Genomic DNA, 17,270 nt, shown 5'->3' on the forward strand with positions numbered 1-17,270 from the left:
TCACAATGCATTACTCTAAGGACAGGTGCAGATGTCTGTAGGTTCTCTCATCTGACAGAATCGGGTCAATTACGCTAATCACACTCTCAGTATAGTGTGATCTGATTTTCTCAGATGGGGAGAAGATGGAAAAAAAATTCTCAATATTCTCCATTAAGTAAATTAATGGAACTCGGACTACACTCAGACGTCATCCGAGAGCAGTCCAATGGTTTTGGTGGACTTTTTCACTTTCATGGCCAAGTGTGATCCGAATATCAGATCAATCTAGACCAGTGTTTCCCAAACTCCAGTCCTCACGGACCCCACCGGTCATGTTTTCAGGATTTACTTAGTATTGAGCAAGTAGTGGAAGTATCATCAAGGCATGAGGAATTGTCTCACCTATGCAACACTATGGAAATCCCGAAAACATGACCCGTGGGGTCCGTGAGGACTGGAGTTTGGGAAATACTGATCTAGACCATGTTCACCAACGTTAGTCCGAGGGCCATCCAGTGTTATGTCAGATTGCACTCGGACCGAAAATACAGTGGTCTGCACCAAGCCTAAGAGCGAAACTGCTTTGTCCAGATTCAACCTTAGTCATTAGTAGAGAAAAAAATCAAGGTCTTACAGTAAAATAATGCACGAATGAAATCTTTACAAATATACTCAACATTTTATGCAAATGAAAGGAAAGGGGATTCTTCCTTTAAGTATTCTTAGTGCATGGGTTGACCTTGAGGCTAGTCAATGCAATTAACGAGGGTGCCAATATTGTGGTGCCAAATGTGTCCACTGTGATCCTCAAACGCAGTACATCAACCAGGTCTATGTTTATTTTTTTTTTCAGATCCCTCTCTGTCATAACCAACTACTTTAACTGCATCTATGGGAAGTGGTTATCACCTATGCAGCAAAAGGTTATTCATCAAATAGAGTTATTATCTCACTTGTGAGATCATATCACTTTGGGTTGTGTTGCTCGAAGGGCTGATTTATCGAGGAACAACTCATTTTAGACACTGATGAATCCACCCCCGCAGAATAACACAGCGGGAACTGATGGTATCTCCTGGGAGAAACTATTGTGCATATGCCATGTGATTTACAATAGAAGGATGTTGATGTGTATAATGCTCAGCTTGAATTCTGCTTTGTGACTCACAGCTGTATGCTTTGGATATTGATATATACCCTATCTTGACATATTATAATTTACATTTATATATTTTGTTTTCTGCAACATTCTTTACATTATTAATGATGGAGCAAACAGGAATAAAATAGTGCTCCTAGTGGTCATCAGAAAAAAAAAAACATAGAGGTGCTATTACTGTTAATGCAATCCATTTAGTAGGAACCTTTCTTGAGTGGTACAGAACAGAGCTTAGCTAGATATGGATCTTGACATATATATATATATATATATATATATATATATATATATATATATACAGAAGATGCCATTTGACCCTAACACAATGGTAGGTTGGATTTGAATATTGAAGATGTTTGATTTTTTCCTTGACCACCTATTTTTTATATAATGTTAGCTATAACAGTGCCTCCACCAACCGTAGATGATGTGTCCAAAAATGCTTCACCATTGAGGTCTACCCGAATGACAACCCAAACCAATAAACTCACAAACGAAGTGCAAGAAGAAAGTTATGACTATGGATTCTTTGCTGTCCAAGCAGTGTGGACTATGCATTCTCTACCGTACAAGCAGTGAGACTATGGATTCTTCACTGTACTATCAGTGGACTATGCTTTTATCTACAGTACGAGCAGAGGAACTATGGATTTCTTAATGTAGTGAGAATATGGAACTGCCCCACAACATAATATAATGGGTGATTCACTAACGAGATTGAAGGAGGCCAGGACGACTTTCTTAAAAAATAAAATATTACGGGTTATTTGCACTAGATCCTGTGATGAGACATCGATCCAGGGAACCTTTCTGATTGTTGCGTGTGGAGCTGGGAAGACATTTTTTCCTGTAATGTGGGACAAATACCTTTTGCCTTGCTGTAGCGTAGATCAACATGTTAGGCTATAGATTGAACGTGATGTACCTGTTTCTACTTGCAACCTTAATAATTAGGAAACTGTTAATGGTGCACTTCCTACTAGGGTTTGTAAACTGTCTTGGGCTTCATCCACCTTGTCATATTACGAATTTGTATAGGATGGTTATTGCAATATTAAACCCTAGTAGCCTTGATGGTCATTGTTTACCACTTATGATCTTACTAGTGGCTGATGATCAGGAATTTGCTTTTACCAAAGCAATCTGTTTTTTTTTATAAATACAGTATATATATATATGTGAAATACACCAATAAGAACCTACAATGTCCGCAGACACTACTCCAAACCATGCCCAAGGTGATTAAAGCTTACAAATTAGACCAAAATCATCAGAATTCACACATTTTGGCAATATTGGTTGTGCATAGGGACCACTGATTGTCTCTTAACTAGAGATGAGCAAATATGTTCGGCATCAATCGCTGAATCTGAAATTTCCATATTCGTATCCTATTCATGCCAAATTTATGTTTGACTATCGATTCCGAACATATTCGGTTATTTCAACTCCCATTGACTCCAATAATGTTTGGCTGTGTTCGAAAAATATTGCAAATACAATATTAGCCGCAGATCGAAATCGGAACCAAATTTTGAAAAATTTGCTTAATTCTACTCTTGACATCTGACATTGGGGGGCAGTCAGGGATACTCAATTGGGCAAGATGTATTTTCGTTCATCTTTGCCCTCTATAAGGCAAAGAACCATATTCCACTCATTTCCCCAGATAACAAATTCAGCTCTTCTATTGCTGAATATTTGATAAAAGTCACATTGTGTCTTTAAATGAGAAAAATCTATAGGTAGCACTGATTTATCCTACGAAATAAAGTCTTAATTGTCACGCAGGCAGAAAACAGTGCGTCCAACCCAGTATTAATCTGACTGGTGCTCCCCAGCGTTCATATTTTACTCTGTATATTGATCTGAATTATTTAACAAACTCAAACATAAGAGTACAGACTAATTCTAATTTGTGTTAGTGGCTTTAATGATATAATGCTTCTAGCCTGGCGGAGTCTAAATGTTGCCATTTTTTCTCTCTGTACTTATGAAAAACGGTTTTGTGAATATTTCTTCAGGGTAATAAAAAGCCAAACATGGAAACATTAGTAAGTAAGCTGTTTAAATGATGAAACTGCTGGTCGGGCCCCTAGATGAGGGAAGATAAAAAAAAATTCTCGGCTAGATGAAAGTCTTGTTTTGTGAAGCTGGTGCGTTGTTTAACATCAGTTATGTGTCTCTTGTTGAGCTGACTGCCACTCAGCCCCCGGGGCACACATGAAAGTTATCTCAATAAACAAAACACACACTTGCAGCATTCGGAAGGAAAGGCATTATCGCTGTCCTCCTCCAGCGCTGATCTAAGGCCCAAGATCACGTTCTTTCCTCTTAACATATGGCGGTTTCATTGTGATGCTGTGATGCTAGTCACCACTCATGGATAAGCCGTGTGGCTGGGTAGTCAAGAGGTCCAAGGTCAAAAGCAGAGAGAGTGCATCATAGACAGAGGGGTAAGACAAAGGCATAGTCAGGTCACAGTCCGAAATCAGAATTCCAAGAAAGTAGCTGATCACTACAAAAGGGCTAGGCAAATGGATGGTCAACACAAGTCCTAGGTCAAACAATAAACATCAGAATACCAGACAAGGAGCACAGAGCAAGCGCACACCTCATGAGACGAGCTACAATTGGCTGAAATCTAAGGCAAAGTGCTGGTTAAATAGCCAGGCAATTGCTCTCCACAGGAGACACATGGATAAAATCCAGGCAAACCTTGGTCCTGATTGGATATCGAAACTGTCACTCCAGACACTGGCAGCTTAGCATGCCCCATCATCCGATTAGACGGCAAAGCTGTCCATCACCATACTGACAGCTCAGCACACCCCTGTTCTAGATTGGATAGCAGAACTGTCATTCACTGAGTCCAGACACTCAAATAGGAGGAAAAGTGACAGCTGGCAGTAGGGTTTACAGCCCGGTGTCCACCACCGTCCCACTCACTTGTAGCCAGAGGTAATGCAACATGACATCAATGCACCTGGAAACAAGGGCTCATTCCCACTTGTGTAGAAGAATTGGGATCAAATACTTATTTGCTAGAGATGAGCAAATCAACTCAACGCCTATCGAATTTTTAGGACTTTTTCCGAACCTGATGAATTTGAACAATGTGGGAATCACATTGCAATAATGGCCTAAAAAATGCCATCACAATGTTATGTGTTGGAGAAGGTTGAATTAGGAATAGAAGGATGACATGACCTTAGGCACGGCCTGGCGGGAATCCTTATATTTTCTTACAGCTATCGCATCACTTGGTATAACGCAGTTAATCAGGATGGACTATAAGAGCCTGTAATGCTGTGCTGGAGAAAGATGTCATCAATACCATGGATGGCAAAAAGACAAAAACAAACCAATTTTGGAACAAATGAAGCTAGACATGTCACTCGAAACAAGGATCACCAAGCTATAACTTGTCTACTTTGGACACATCATTCGAAGAGAGCAATCACTGGAGAAGTACATCATGGTCAGAAGAATTAAAGGAACAAGGTAAAGAGGAAGACCAGCAACCCGATGGATTGATACAGTTAAGATAATGAGGGACATACCATGCAATAGAGAAAGAAAAAGAAGCGCACTTACCCCGCTATGGTGGTCACAACTTTATTTGGACATGTGTTAAAACAATAGCAGGGAGGAAAGGGAACTATAAACGGACTACGGCCGTTTCGTGCTATACAGCACTTCAACGGGTCCTTGATCAAGGACCCGTTGAAGTGCTGTATATCACGAAATGGCCGTAGTCCGTTTATAGTTCACTTTCCTCCCTGCTATTGTTTTAACACATGTCCAAATAAAGTTGTGACCACCGTACCGGGGTAAGTGCGCTTCTTTTTCTTTCTCTATTGCATGGTATGGACTGTTATGGATTTTTTTGAAGCTGCACCCCCAATGGTATCAGAGGGGATTCATTCTAGAGGCATCTAACACAGTAGCATCATTTGGATTGAAGATTTTAGGGTGAGGCATATAGCAGCAGTGCGGTGGTATTCTTTTTTTCTTGGCTGGACTGTTTGAAAGATAATGAGGGAGATGACTCTGGTGGACCTATTTAGACCTGCACAAGATCGATTTTTCTACAGAGCATTCATCCATGAAGTCACACTCACCATGGTTCGAGATCGAGTTAAAGGCTGGTAAATAATAATAAGAAAAACAGCAGCTATTTTGTGGCGAATCAGGATAGTGAGAGGACGTCTCAACTCATAGCTCAGCCATAGAGATAGGGAGAGAAAGCCATAAAACACTAAACAAACTGTACAGATAGTGTGTGACAGCAGATTAGTGTGTGAGAGATAGGCTGTTGATTACCCATAGTCATATATGTTGGGTTTTCTTTGACATTACTTAGGCTACTTGCCTTGAAGTGTTTCAAGGTGGCTGGATAAAGAACTGGAAGACCTCATAATAGTGTTACAGTATTTTCACAGCAATTAAGTACATTTTCAAAACAAATCGATTCACTACGAATGAATTTAAAAAAAAAAAAATGGCCAAACTGGAACTGGCAAATACAGTTTTTTTTGACAATTTGTTACATTTTTGTTTCCATATTGTGCTGTATTTTTAATTCGTATTAGTTTAATTTTTCTATTAACTATTTTTGTTCTACGCAATGTAATACTTCCAAGAGGATGATAAAAATGAAAGAAATACAAATGTGAACTATGCAAACACAGAACACAGAACACTTTTATACCTTTTTTGTCATCGAAATGTCTAAAAAAATGTTGCATTCTATATTTGAAAAAAATATGATATTTTACAACTAGGGATGAGCGACCTTTACTTTTATAGGATCGGGTCGGGTTTCACGAAACCCGACTTTTTCAAAAGTCGGGTCGAGTGAAATCGGCCGATCCTATAAAAAAGTCGGGGTCGGGGTCGTCCGAAACTCGAAACCCAATGCAGTATATTGGGTTCCCATGGTTCCCAGGGTCTGAAGGAGCGGAAACTCTCCTTCAGGCCCTGCGATCCATATTTTAGTGTAAAATAAAGAATTAAAATAAAAAATATCGCAATACTTACCCTCTGACGCGCCCTGTTACTAACCGGCAGTCTTCCTTCCTTAGAATCAGCCTTCCAGGACCTGGCGGTGATGTCGCGGTGACGTCGCGGCTTGTGATTGGCCGCGCGGCCGCCCATGTGACCGCTCGCGCGACCAATCAGAAGCCGTGACATCACCGAAGGTCCTTCAAGCGCTGATTCTTAGGAAGGAAGGCTGTCTACCTAATAGGAATATACTCACCCTCGGAAGCGCCCTGCTTCCTTCCGACAGCCTTCCTTCTTGATTCTAAGGAAGGAAGACTGCTGGTTAGTACCAGGGCGCGTCAGAGGGTAAGTATTGCGATATTTTTTATTTTAATTCTTTATTTTACACTTTAATCTGAATTCCGATACCAATTCCCGATATCTTAAACATATCGGGAATCGGTATCGGAATTCCGATTCCAGATTCAAAAGATCGCCGACTTCATGGCCGACCCCACACTGGGGTCGGGTTTCATGAAACCCGACCTTGCCAAAAGTCGGCGACTTTTGAAAAATCTCGACCCGTTTCGCTCAACCCTATTTACAACACAATTTGACACTGGACTGGCAATATACCTACTGAGCTCTCACCAGTAGGTTAACGTGAAGCTTCGGGGTCCCAATGCAAAAGCTCCATCAGGGCCCCCAATTATTGCAAATATTTTATAGCGTTGGTCTTTTCATATAGGCCAAAGGGACTTTTTGGGCCCCCTTGTCTCAAGGTCCCAGTTGCGATTGCAACCCCTGCACCTCTTGTAGTTACACCCCTGGCTCTCGCCAAGCGTGAATGAAGCCAACCTAAATAATGTAATTATGAATTTACTGCTAGTACTTTTGCATAGAGTGAAGAAAAGGCTTCTATATGAGGAAGAATTACAGAAATCTAATACAACACGCATTGTATACATTCTACCACTGTGAAGCAGTCCTACGTAATGTTTATTGTATTCACAGACAGTAGCCCTGGTATTTCTATGGAAGCCTCCGCCTGTACTGCTGAAGGATGACACTGCTCTGACTTCAGCTTGTCCAATATTTCACGTTCATCAGTACCTTGCGGGATTAGGAACAATAATACCGGTTGTGGTCATTAACTCGCTCTTTTGTGATTTTACATTTTCCATTAAGTATGAGTGCATTTGTTTCCAAGCTGCTAGCACCGGGGTGTGGAGATGACTCTGATACTGTATAGCACACAAAAGTCTGACAAATTACAACGCCACAGTTATGCCGATGCATTTTAATGGAAGAGAATAGATCCTTAGTTCCGGGTATGATCATTGAGCGAAAAGGAGAAATGACCATCATGTGTTCATGTACTGTACCATAATGATGTATGATACAGTGTATAAGTATCTATCTATCTATCTATCTATCTATCTATCTCATATCTAGCTATCTATCATCAATCAGTCTATCGATCTATCTATCTATCTATTATCTATCTATCTATCTATTATCTATCTATCATCTATCATGCAGCTCCACATAGCGATTCCACTCCACCACCATGTTTCACTGTAGGCACTATGCATTTTTCCTCTTTCTATTTATCTATCTATCTATCTATCTATCTATCTATCTATCTTTCTATCTATCTGTCTATCTATCTCATATCTATTATCTATCAATCTATCATCTATCAATCTATCATCTATTTATCTATTATCTATCTATCTATCTATCTATCTATCCATTATATATCTATCGATCTATCTATCAATTTATTTATCTATCTATCTATCTCATATCTATCTATCATCGATCTATTATCTATCTATCTATCTATCTATCTATCTATCTATCTATCTATCTATCTAATATCTATCTATCATCGATCTATTATCTATCTATCTATCTATCTATCTATCTATCTATCTATCTACCGACCGATCATCTATCTATCTATCTATCTATCTATCTATCTATCTATCTATAAAACACAGCCTATGAATTATTCTAGTTTTATTGTGCACAGGTTTAGTACAATATTGCATATAGAATAGATTTGTCACATTTTTGTGCAAACAGTAAGCTCAAGAATCAATCTCATTAGTATTAACGGATGTGCTTAATAATACAAGTGGACTGATTAATCTGTGCTTTAGGGGTCGCCATAAATCCCAATGGCATGTGCTTTATGTGAGCAATAAACATCAATATCAATGTGCGCCTGTATAGTAAGACAAGAGACTTCTAGCAGCAGTGAGAACCTTATACTGCACATTACCCAAAAGAATCCTAATAAGAAATATACTGTACACCAATTGTTCACTAAGAAATTAATATTAATTCATTGGCTTCAAAACAGTCACAATATTTTACAATCAGATAAAATGTCAGTTAAGATAAATCAGCGAGTGATCTTCAACTCAATCCAATATTCAACTCAGACAAATAGTAAGTTCTATATAAAACATTCAGAACTGTCCTGGTCCTGGATATAAAAAAAAAGAATTATAAAAAAAAAAATGAAAATAATTTATGAAATCCAGTATTGGCTTAATGAAACTATATCTTGCTCTTTTTCCTGATAATAGGTATTTACTTATTTATTTCAAATGTATCAGGTTTGTTTTGTGTATATGCTGCAGCAAAATAATAATAAAAATATGAAAATATTGAATAAATAATTTATGTTTATTTTTCTACCTAGGCATATATATATATATATATACATAAAAACGTATTTCAGATTTTATTTAAAAAATGCAATACACTAATTCCATTATATTTTTATCTTTAATGAAACAATGCTTGTGTTCTATCTCTTCTATCCTTTGTCTCTTCCTCGCTCTCATCTTTCTATATATCTGTCCATATATATCTTATATATATTTGTCTAAGGGTCACTTCCGTCATTCTGTCTGTCCTTCTGTCACAGTTATTCATTCGCTGATTGGTCTCGCCAGCTGCCTGTCATGGCTGCCGCGACCAATCAGCGACGGGCACAGTCCGGAAGAAAATGGCCACTCCTTACTTCCCGCAGTCAGTACCTGTCGCCCGCATACTCCCCTCCGGTCACAAAGGCATGGAGCTATGGCAGCATCTTCTCTTTCAGGATAGAGCAGTACATCTGTGAATTCATGATACCATCAATGAAACGCAGCTCCCCAACACCAGCAGCACTCATGCAGCCCCACATAGGGACTCCACTCCACCACCATGTTTCACTGTAGGCGCCATGCATTTTTCTTTGTACTCCTCTTCTTTATGACTCCATATAGTTTTGAAGCCATCAGTTCCAAAAACATTTATCTTGGTCTCATCACTCCAGAGTATAGAGTCCCGGTAGTCTTCATACATTTTAGCATGGACCCTGGCAAATTGTAGGTGAGCTTTTTTGTGCATATTTTCTGTAGAGACTTCCTTTGTGGACAACACTCATGCATGTCATTCTTATGCAGTGTGCACCATATCTTGATACAGGAAACACTCACCCCAGTTTGGCTTTTTACATCTGTAGCTAACTGCAGTGAACTTGCATGTCGATTTTCTTCAACCCTTCTCATTAAAAAATGCTCCTGTTTAGGAGTTAACTTCTCTGGTCGGGATGGACATCTCCGTGAGATGGTTGCAGTTACATCTGTGTTAAATTCATGTACTACTTTTGATACAGTTTTGTGACTGATAAGTAAAGCTTTGCTGATTTTCTTGTAGCTTTCACCTTTATTGAGTTAATTGATTATTTTATTTCTCACAACTTGTGACATTTCTCTTCCACGTGGTGCCATTGCTGACTGCATGAAATAGGAAAGGATTTTCTTTGCTGATGCCCTTTTATAGTCAACTGTTGGCTGGACACCTATTTTATGAATAATTAGACTTACTTGTGGTTGAATTCTTGTTAGAGTTTTGTAGTCTAAACTATAACTTTGATTTTAAGACTTTCATTGGGGTGTACAAATTTTTGCAACATGGATGAATTTTGTTAGGAAAATTACTTTTTGGTTGTGCAAAATAACAAATCTTGTTCGCAATCAATGGCCTAGATTGCAAACATGATGTCTAGTAAGGCATCCCAAAAGCATTGTCGACCCTGAAAGGAAACTAAAAGGTTTTCTGACAAATCTGTTGGAGTGTACTCATGTATGCTGAGCAATGTCTATAAATACAAATAAAGAAATTAGTGTGTTGTACTTTTTAAGGAAACATGAAATGTGTTTTTTTAATTTTTGTATTTAGTTAATAAACTTAAATAGGACTTTTTGCTGTATTCTTTCACTTAGGCAACGGTCACATGTTCAGTATTTGGTCAGTATTTTACCTTAGTGTTTGCAAGGCAAAACCAGGAGTGGGTGATAAATACAGAAGTGGTGATGGGTTTCTATTATACTTTCCCTCTGATTGTTCCACTACTGGTTTTAGCTTGCAAGTACTGAGGTAAAATACTGACCAAATACTGCATGTGTGAACGTGGCCTTAAAGTGAGTTCCTCCTCAAATTGCTCTTGCTCCAGTGTTGTTGGAATTATATATTATTTCTCTGCCTTTTTGTATGCCAGCTAGTGTTGAGCATTCCGATACCGCAAGTATCAGGTATCGGCCGATATTTGCGGTATCGGAATTCCGATACTGAGTTCCGATATTTTTGAGATATCGGGAATCGGTATCGGGATGAAGATTGATGTGTTAAATAAAGAATAAAAACAAAAAATATTGATATACTTACCCTCGGACGCGCCCTGGTTGTAACCGCTGCAACCGCCATGCTTCTGTTCCTAAGAATGAGCGCGTGAAGGACCTTCGATGACGTCTTGGCTTGTGATTGGTCGCGTGAACGGTCACATGAGCGGTCACGCGACCAATCACAAGCCGCGACGTCATCGAAGGTCCTTAATGCGCTCATTTTTAGGAAGGGAATCATGGCGGTTGCAGCGGTTACAACCATGGCGCGTCCGAGGGTGAGTATATCAATATTTTTTATTTTTATTCTTTATTTTACACATGAATATGGATCCCAGGGCCTGAAGGAGAGTTTCCTCTCCTTCAGACCCTGGGAACCATAGAGGATACCTTCCGATATTTGTGTCCCATTGACTTGTATTGGTATCGGATATCGGTATCGGCGATATCCGATATTTTTCAGATATCGGCCGATTCCATCCGATACCGATACTTTCAAATATCGGACGGTATCGCTCAACACTAATGCCAACCAATAATAAGGATGCAAATTTTCCCTTCAACAACTAGGCATGTACCACAGAACTTCTCTGCTGGCTTTTTACTTTTTCACTTCTATGATGCTGACTAGATGAGAATTTATTCAAGTGAAATTGATTTCTACTCAAATTTTTTTTTAAAGACGTATTTGTCAAAATCCAAATTTTTTGGTAATTCACTACCGCACTTAATCAGCAAAATGGTGGCCGGCTAGTCACTATTTTGCCGCACCATAACGGGTCTGCAAAAGGTTAAAAAAATACTAATACTCACCTTACTGCTCACCTCTCTGTCCCCACCACTCCTCACGGTCTCCCATCTTATTCTTGTCATATCTTGTTATTGTTGCCATGAGTGTTGAAATTTCAGGCCTGTTCACACTAGGCCGGGAATTCCAGCTCTATTGAGATCTTGGATGGTTTTACGCATGCGCGTGTAAGATCATGGTGCTGTGACCTTACACACGCATTCGCAGAACAGCCCAAGGTCTCTTCAGAGTCGGAAGTCCCAACCTAGCATGAAGAGGCTCAGCACTTCAGCACTCAGAGCTGTAAAAAGAAGATGTGTGATGAGGACCAGATGACTGATAGTAAGGAGTGGAGAGACTGGAGTGGTGAATGGTAAGAAGAGTATAAGGATTTTTCTATTTTTTACATCTTATGTTGATTATACTCTGGAGTTTTGATAGACGCCACAACATAACATTCAATTTGCTGAGAATTACTTTGCCATATTTCCCTCTGAAAATCTGTGCGATCTGGCAAATTGTAATAAATTTTGCCAGATTTGCTCATGCTGATCAATCAAAACATGGCCTTGTCATAGAAGGAAAACAGAAAATGTCTACAGAGAAGATCACAGCTGCAGTTTGGCTCAGCATGTTCTGGTGAGAACACCACAGTAGTTACATCTCTTCCTTCTATGGGAGCACCAGAGCATGAGCACATGAGAACAGCAGCACCAGAGAATGAGCACAGGAGAAAAGCAGCGCTGGAGAACAAGGGCACAGGAGAACAGTAGTGTCCGAGAACAAGGGCACAGGAGAACAGCAGCACTGGAGAACAAGGGCACAGGAGAACAGCAGCGCTGGAGAACAAGGGCACAGGAGAACAGCAACACTGGAGAACAAGGGCACAGGAGAACAGCTGCGCCGGAGAAGAAGGGCACAGGAGAACAGCTGCGCCCGAGAACAAGGGCACAGGAGAACAGTAGTGTCGGAGAACAAGGGCACAGGAGAACAGCAGCGCTGGAGAACAAGTGCACAGGAGAACAGCAGCGCTGGAGAACAAAGGCACAGGAGAACAGCAGTGCTAGAGAACAATAGCACAGGAGAACAGCAGTGCTGGAGAACAAGGGCACAGGAGAACAGCAGCGCCGCAGAACAAGAGCACTGGAGAACAGCAGCGCTGGAGAACAAGTGCACAGGAGAACAGCAGCGCTGGAGAACAAAGGCACAGGAGAACAGCAGTGCTAGAGAACAATAGCACAGGAGAACAGCAGTGCTGGAGAACAAGGGCATAGGAGAACAGCAGCGCCGGAGAACAAGGGCACTGGAGAACAGCAGTGCTGGAGAACAAGGACACAGGAGAACAGCAGTGCTAGAGAACAAGGGCACAGGAGAACAGCAGCGCTGGAGAACAAGTGCACAGGAGAACAGCAGCGCTGGAGAACAAAGGCACAGGAGAACAGCAGTGCTAGAGAACAATAGCACAGGAGAACAGCAGTGCTGGAGAACAAGGGCACAGGAGAACAGCAGCGCCGGAGAACAAGGGCACTGGAGAACAGCAGTGCTGGAGAACAAGGACACAGGAGAACAGCAGTGCTAGAGAACAAGGGCACAGGAGAACAGCAGCACTGGAGGACAAGGGCACTGGAGAACAGCAGTGCAGGAGAAGAAGGGCACAGGAGAACATCAGTGCTAGAAACCAAGGGCACAGGAGAACAGCAGTACTGGAGAACAAGGGCACAGGAGAAAAGCAGCGCTAGAGAACAAGGGCACAGGAGAACAGCAGCGCTAGAGAACAAGGGCACAGGAGAACAGAAGCGCTGGAGAACCATGGCACATGAGAACAGCAGCGCCAGAGAACAAGGGCACAGGAGAACAGCAGCGCAGGAGAACAAGAGCACAGGAGAAAAGCAGCACTGGAGAACAATGGCACAGGAGAACAAGGGCACAGGAGAACTGTAGCACTGGAGAACAAGGGCACAGGAGAACAGCAGCGCTGGAGAACAGTGGCACAGGAGAACAGCAGCGCCAGAGAACAAGGGCACAGGAGAACTGCAGCGCTGGAGAACAAGGGCACAGGAGAACAGCAGCGCTGGAGAACAATGGCACAGGAGAACAACAGTGCTGGAGATCAAGGGCACAGGAGAACAGCAACATCGGAGAACAAGGGCACAGGAGAACAGCAGTGCCGGAGAACAAGGGCACAGGAGAACAGTAGCGCTAGAGAACAAGGGCACAGGAGAACAGCAGTGCTGGAGAACAAGGGCACAGGAGAACAACAGCGCTGGAGAACAAGGGCACAGGAGAACAGCAGTGCTGGAGAACAAGAGTACAGGAGAACAGCAGTGCTAGAGAACAAGGGCACAGGAGAACAGCAGCGCCGGAGAAGAAGGGCACAGGAGAAAAGCAGCGCTAGAGAACAAGGGCACAGGAGAACAGCAGCGCTAGAGACCAAGGGCACAGGAGAACAGAAGCACTGGAGAACAAGGGCACAGGAGAACAACAGCGCCAGAGAACAAGGGCATAGGAGAACAGCAACGCTGGAGAACAAGGGCACAGGAGAAAAGCAGCGCTAGAGAACAAGGGCACAGGAGAAGAGCAGTGCTAGAGAACAAGGGCACAGGAGAACAGCAGCGCCGGAGAACAAGGGCACAGGAGAAAAGCAGCGCTAGAGAACAAGGGCACAGGAGAACAGCAGCGCTAGAGAACAAGGGCACAGGAGAACAGAAGCGCTGGAGAACAAGGGCACAGGAGAACAACAGCGCCAGAGAACAAGGGCACAGGAGAACAGCAGCACTGGAGAACAAGGGCACAGGAGAAAAGCAGCGCTAGAGAACAAGGGCACAGGAGAACAGAAGCACTGGAGAACAATGGCACATGAGAACAGCAGCGCCGGAGAACAAGGGCACAGGAGAACAGCAGCGCAGGAGAACAAGAGCACAGGAGAAAAGCAGCGCTGGAGAACAATGGCACAGGAGTACAAGGGCACAGGAGAACTGTAGCACTGGAGAACAAGGGCACAGGAGAACAGCAGCGCCAGGGAACACGGGCACAGGAGAACAGCAGCACTGCAGAACAGGGGCACAGGAGAACAGCAGCGCTGGAGAACAAGGGCACAGGAGAACAGCAGCGCTGGAGAACAAGGGCACAGGAGAACTGCAGCGCTGGAGAACAAGGGCACAGGAGAACAGCAGCACCAGAGAACAAGGGCACAGGAGAACTGCAGCGCTGGAGAACAAGGGCACAGGAGAACAGCAACACTGGAGAACAAGGGCAAAGGAGAACAGCAGCGCTGGAGAACTAGGGCACAGGAGAAAAGCAGCACAGTGCATCACCCATAACACAGTCAAGTCTGTTGCTCCAGCTCTCCTGCGCTGTGCTCTCCTGTGCACCCACATTCCAATAACAGGGAGGGATGCTGCAAATGTGGAGTTCTCAGCATATTCACATAAAGCAAATCTTTTTGCCCTCTATGACCCTGGTCAATCAAAACATGGCTGCATCATAGAAGGAAAAAAGCAAATATCCACAGAGAAGCTCTGTGGTATACGCTCAATTGGATGAAGGGTACATTTATTGGGGCACAGTGTTGTAATGGAGGGGCACACAAAAAAGATAAAAACTGGTCCAGGATCAATTGAGCAGCTCAGTTGAAGGACGTAGTCAATTTAAAGGTACAAATATCATCTCACGAGAAAACATTAAGACAGATGACAGGTATGACCTTCTCTGTGAGCTTTTGTTTTTTGCACTGTATAACTCTGGCCAATCAAAACATGGTCTTGTTATAGAGGTAAAAAAGCAAATGCCCACAGAGAAGTTCTGTGACATAAGCTCAGATGAAGGGAAAAATGTAAATCTATATTGCCGGGGCCATAGCTTTGGAACACAGGGACAGAGAAGAGGAAAGAAAAGATGTTCCATAATCAATGAAGCAACAGCAACTGGAGGAGGTACTCAGTTTAAAATTTAAAAAAATCCAGCAAAAGTTCCTCTTCAAAAGGGATTTTATTAATTATAGATGGATATAATATGAAACTGCTTTTGAAAACAAGCAACTTTGCAATTTACGTGTTATTAAAATTATCGTTTTGTATCAATGGTGGCCATTCTCTTCGACAAGGAGTGTAGTGCTTACGTGTTCTTTAGCTATAGAGCTTGTAAGCACTGCTCTGAAGCTTGCTGCATCCATGAATCTGGACAGTTTCAGTACTTATGCGCTCCAATAATGCCGCAAAGGCAAAGCACTTTCTGCTGCAACATCTTAGAATGCACAGTTTTGGTGCATTAATGCCAATGGTCCAAACTGTCAATCAAGTGGAAGAGCAATGTTCCCTAGAAATAATTAAGCCGGGAGGCAGGTGAGCAGTGCAATCCTACAGAAAGAAGATGTAACTACCACTTTAGGTCAAATAAATTCATTTCAAATGGAAAAAGATAATCATAATGGGGTAGTAATAATAATTTATTGTATCCAGTTACATTTAAGGAACGTCAACAAAATTATAATTTTAGAGGGTATAATGCTATTGAAAAACTATTCAGGAAATAAAATACAAAAAAAACTCATATTTCACTTTATTACAACAGTTAATTAAGTTGTTTTCTGTGTGCCTGACATGGACAGGGAATAATAATCAGAAAAGACTGAAGCTGCTTTCCAAACTGCGACTGTGGCACACGTATTATCCAAGTGGTAGACTGCAGATTACTCCAAGATATGACATCACTTATGACTCTGACATCATAGATAAATTATGATAAAGTATTCTGATTTACAAAATAGTTGTTATGGTTGTATGCAATGAATACAAATCCATTTTCCACAAATCCAAGACACACAAATATTTTTTACAATGTCCAAAAATATATTCCACAATCTACACTATTATCAAAACAATATATTATTAAGCATGAAAAGAATCCCCAAAACCTCAGTGCAATCAATGCACAATGTGTTTCAACGTCAAACTCTCTAAACCTGCAAAATCTCCAAAAACAAGCCAGTGTCAGATGCCAACCTCTAGCAACCAATCGTTACCCTGCTACTAAACGAAATCATCAGCAAGAATAGAAAATAATCCAATTGTTCTTACCTGTAGAAGCCAATAACACCTTCTGTGGAAAGTTGGGATGATGGACGAATGAACATAGCAGCCATAAAGACACTAGAATAAAACAAAAAGACAGAAAATACTATGAATCCAAAGTAAAATAAAGAGAAAGCAAAGATTCCATATTATATGCTGCAACCGACCACATTCCAGCCATTATTATTCCAATACACTGTGTAATACCTGGTGCAGGTTCCTCGTGGGTGGAGCATGATACAGGCGTCCTTTTATCTCCTGTGTCAAGTACCATCCACTTAGTAAATAGGCAATAAACAGAGGAGAAAGTCATTTTTTATCAAAGCAAACCTCACATTGGAGCCAAATTATTTTTAGAAAGAAAGCGGCAGCCATTTTTGGGGTGTTCACAACCAGAGTGATGCTACAGTTCCCTTATGTGAGTAGAACAATTGGAAAATTGAAGTGTCAACGTATATATATATTTTTTTTTTAAATCCATGTTGACGGGTAAAGAGGAAAATGGACACTTTTAGCCGGATTAAAACTACTGAGGTTAAATAACTTTGCATCAGGAACCTAAGCAGCCCTAGGCTACGTTTACATTTGCGTTGATGGGCGCA

The 17,270-nt window shown here is 41.5% G+C and overlaps 1 protein-coding gene across 8 annotated transcripts in view; it reads right to left on the reverse strand.

The window, feature by feature from the left end:
- CAMTA1 (calmodulin binding transcription activator 1) overlaps nt 1–17,270 on the reverse strand; it is a 2,164,810-nt gene that overhangs the window by 920,265 nt on the left and 1,227,275 nt on the right. For all 8 annotated transcript variants that reach the window (XM_069742031.1, XM_069742030.1, XM_069742026.1 and 5 more), the window contains exon 5: nt 16,675–16,746. In XM_069742031.1, coding sequence (XP_069598132.1) covers nt 16,675–16,746 — 72 coding nt within the window. The remainder of the gene's footprint in view (nt 1–16,674; nt 16,747–17,270) is intronic.

Source organism: Ranitomeya imitator, chromosome 10 (assembly GCF_032444005.1).
Source record: "Ranitomeya imitator isolate aRanImi1 chromosome 10, aRanImi1.pri, whole genome shotgun sequence".
In the NCBI taxonomy this organism is placed as follows: domain Eukaryota; kingdom Metazoa; phylum Chordata; class Amphibia; order Anura; family Dendrobatidae; genus Ranitomeya; species Ranitomeya imitator.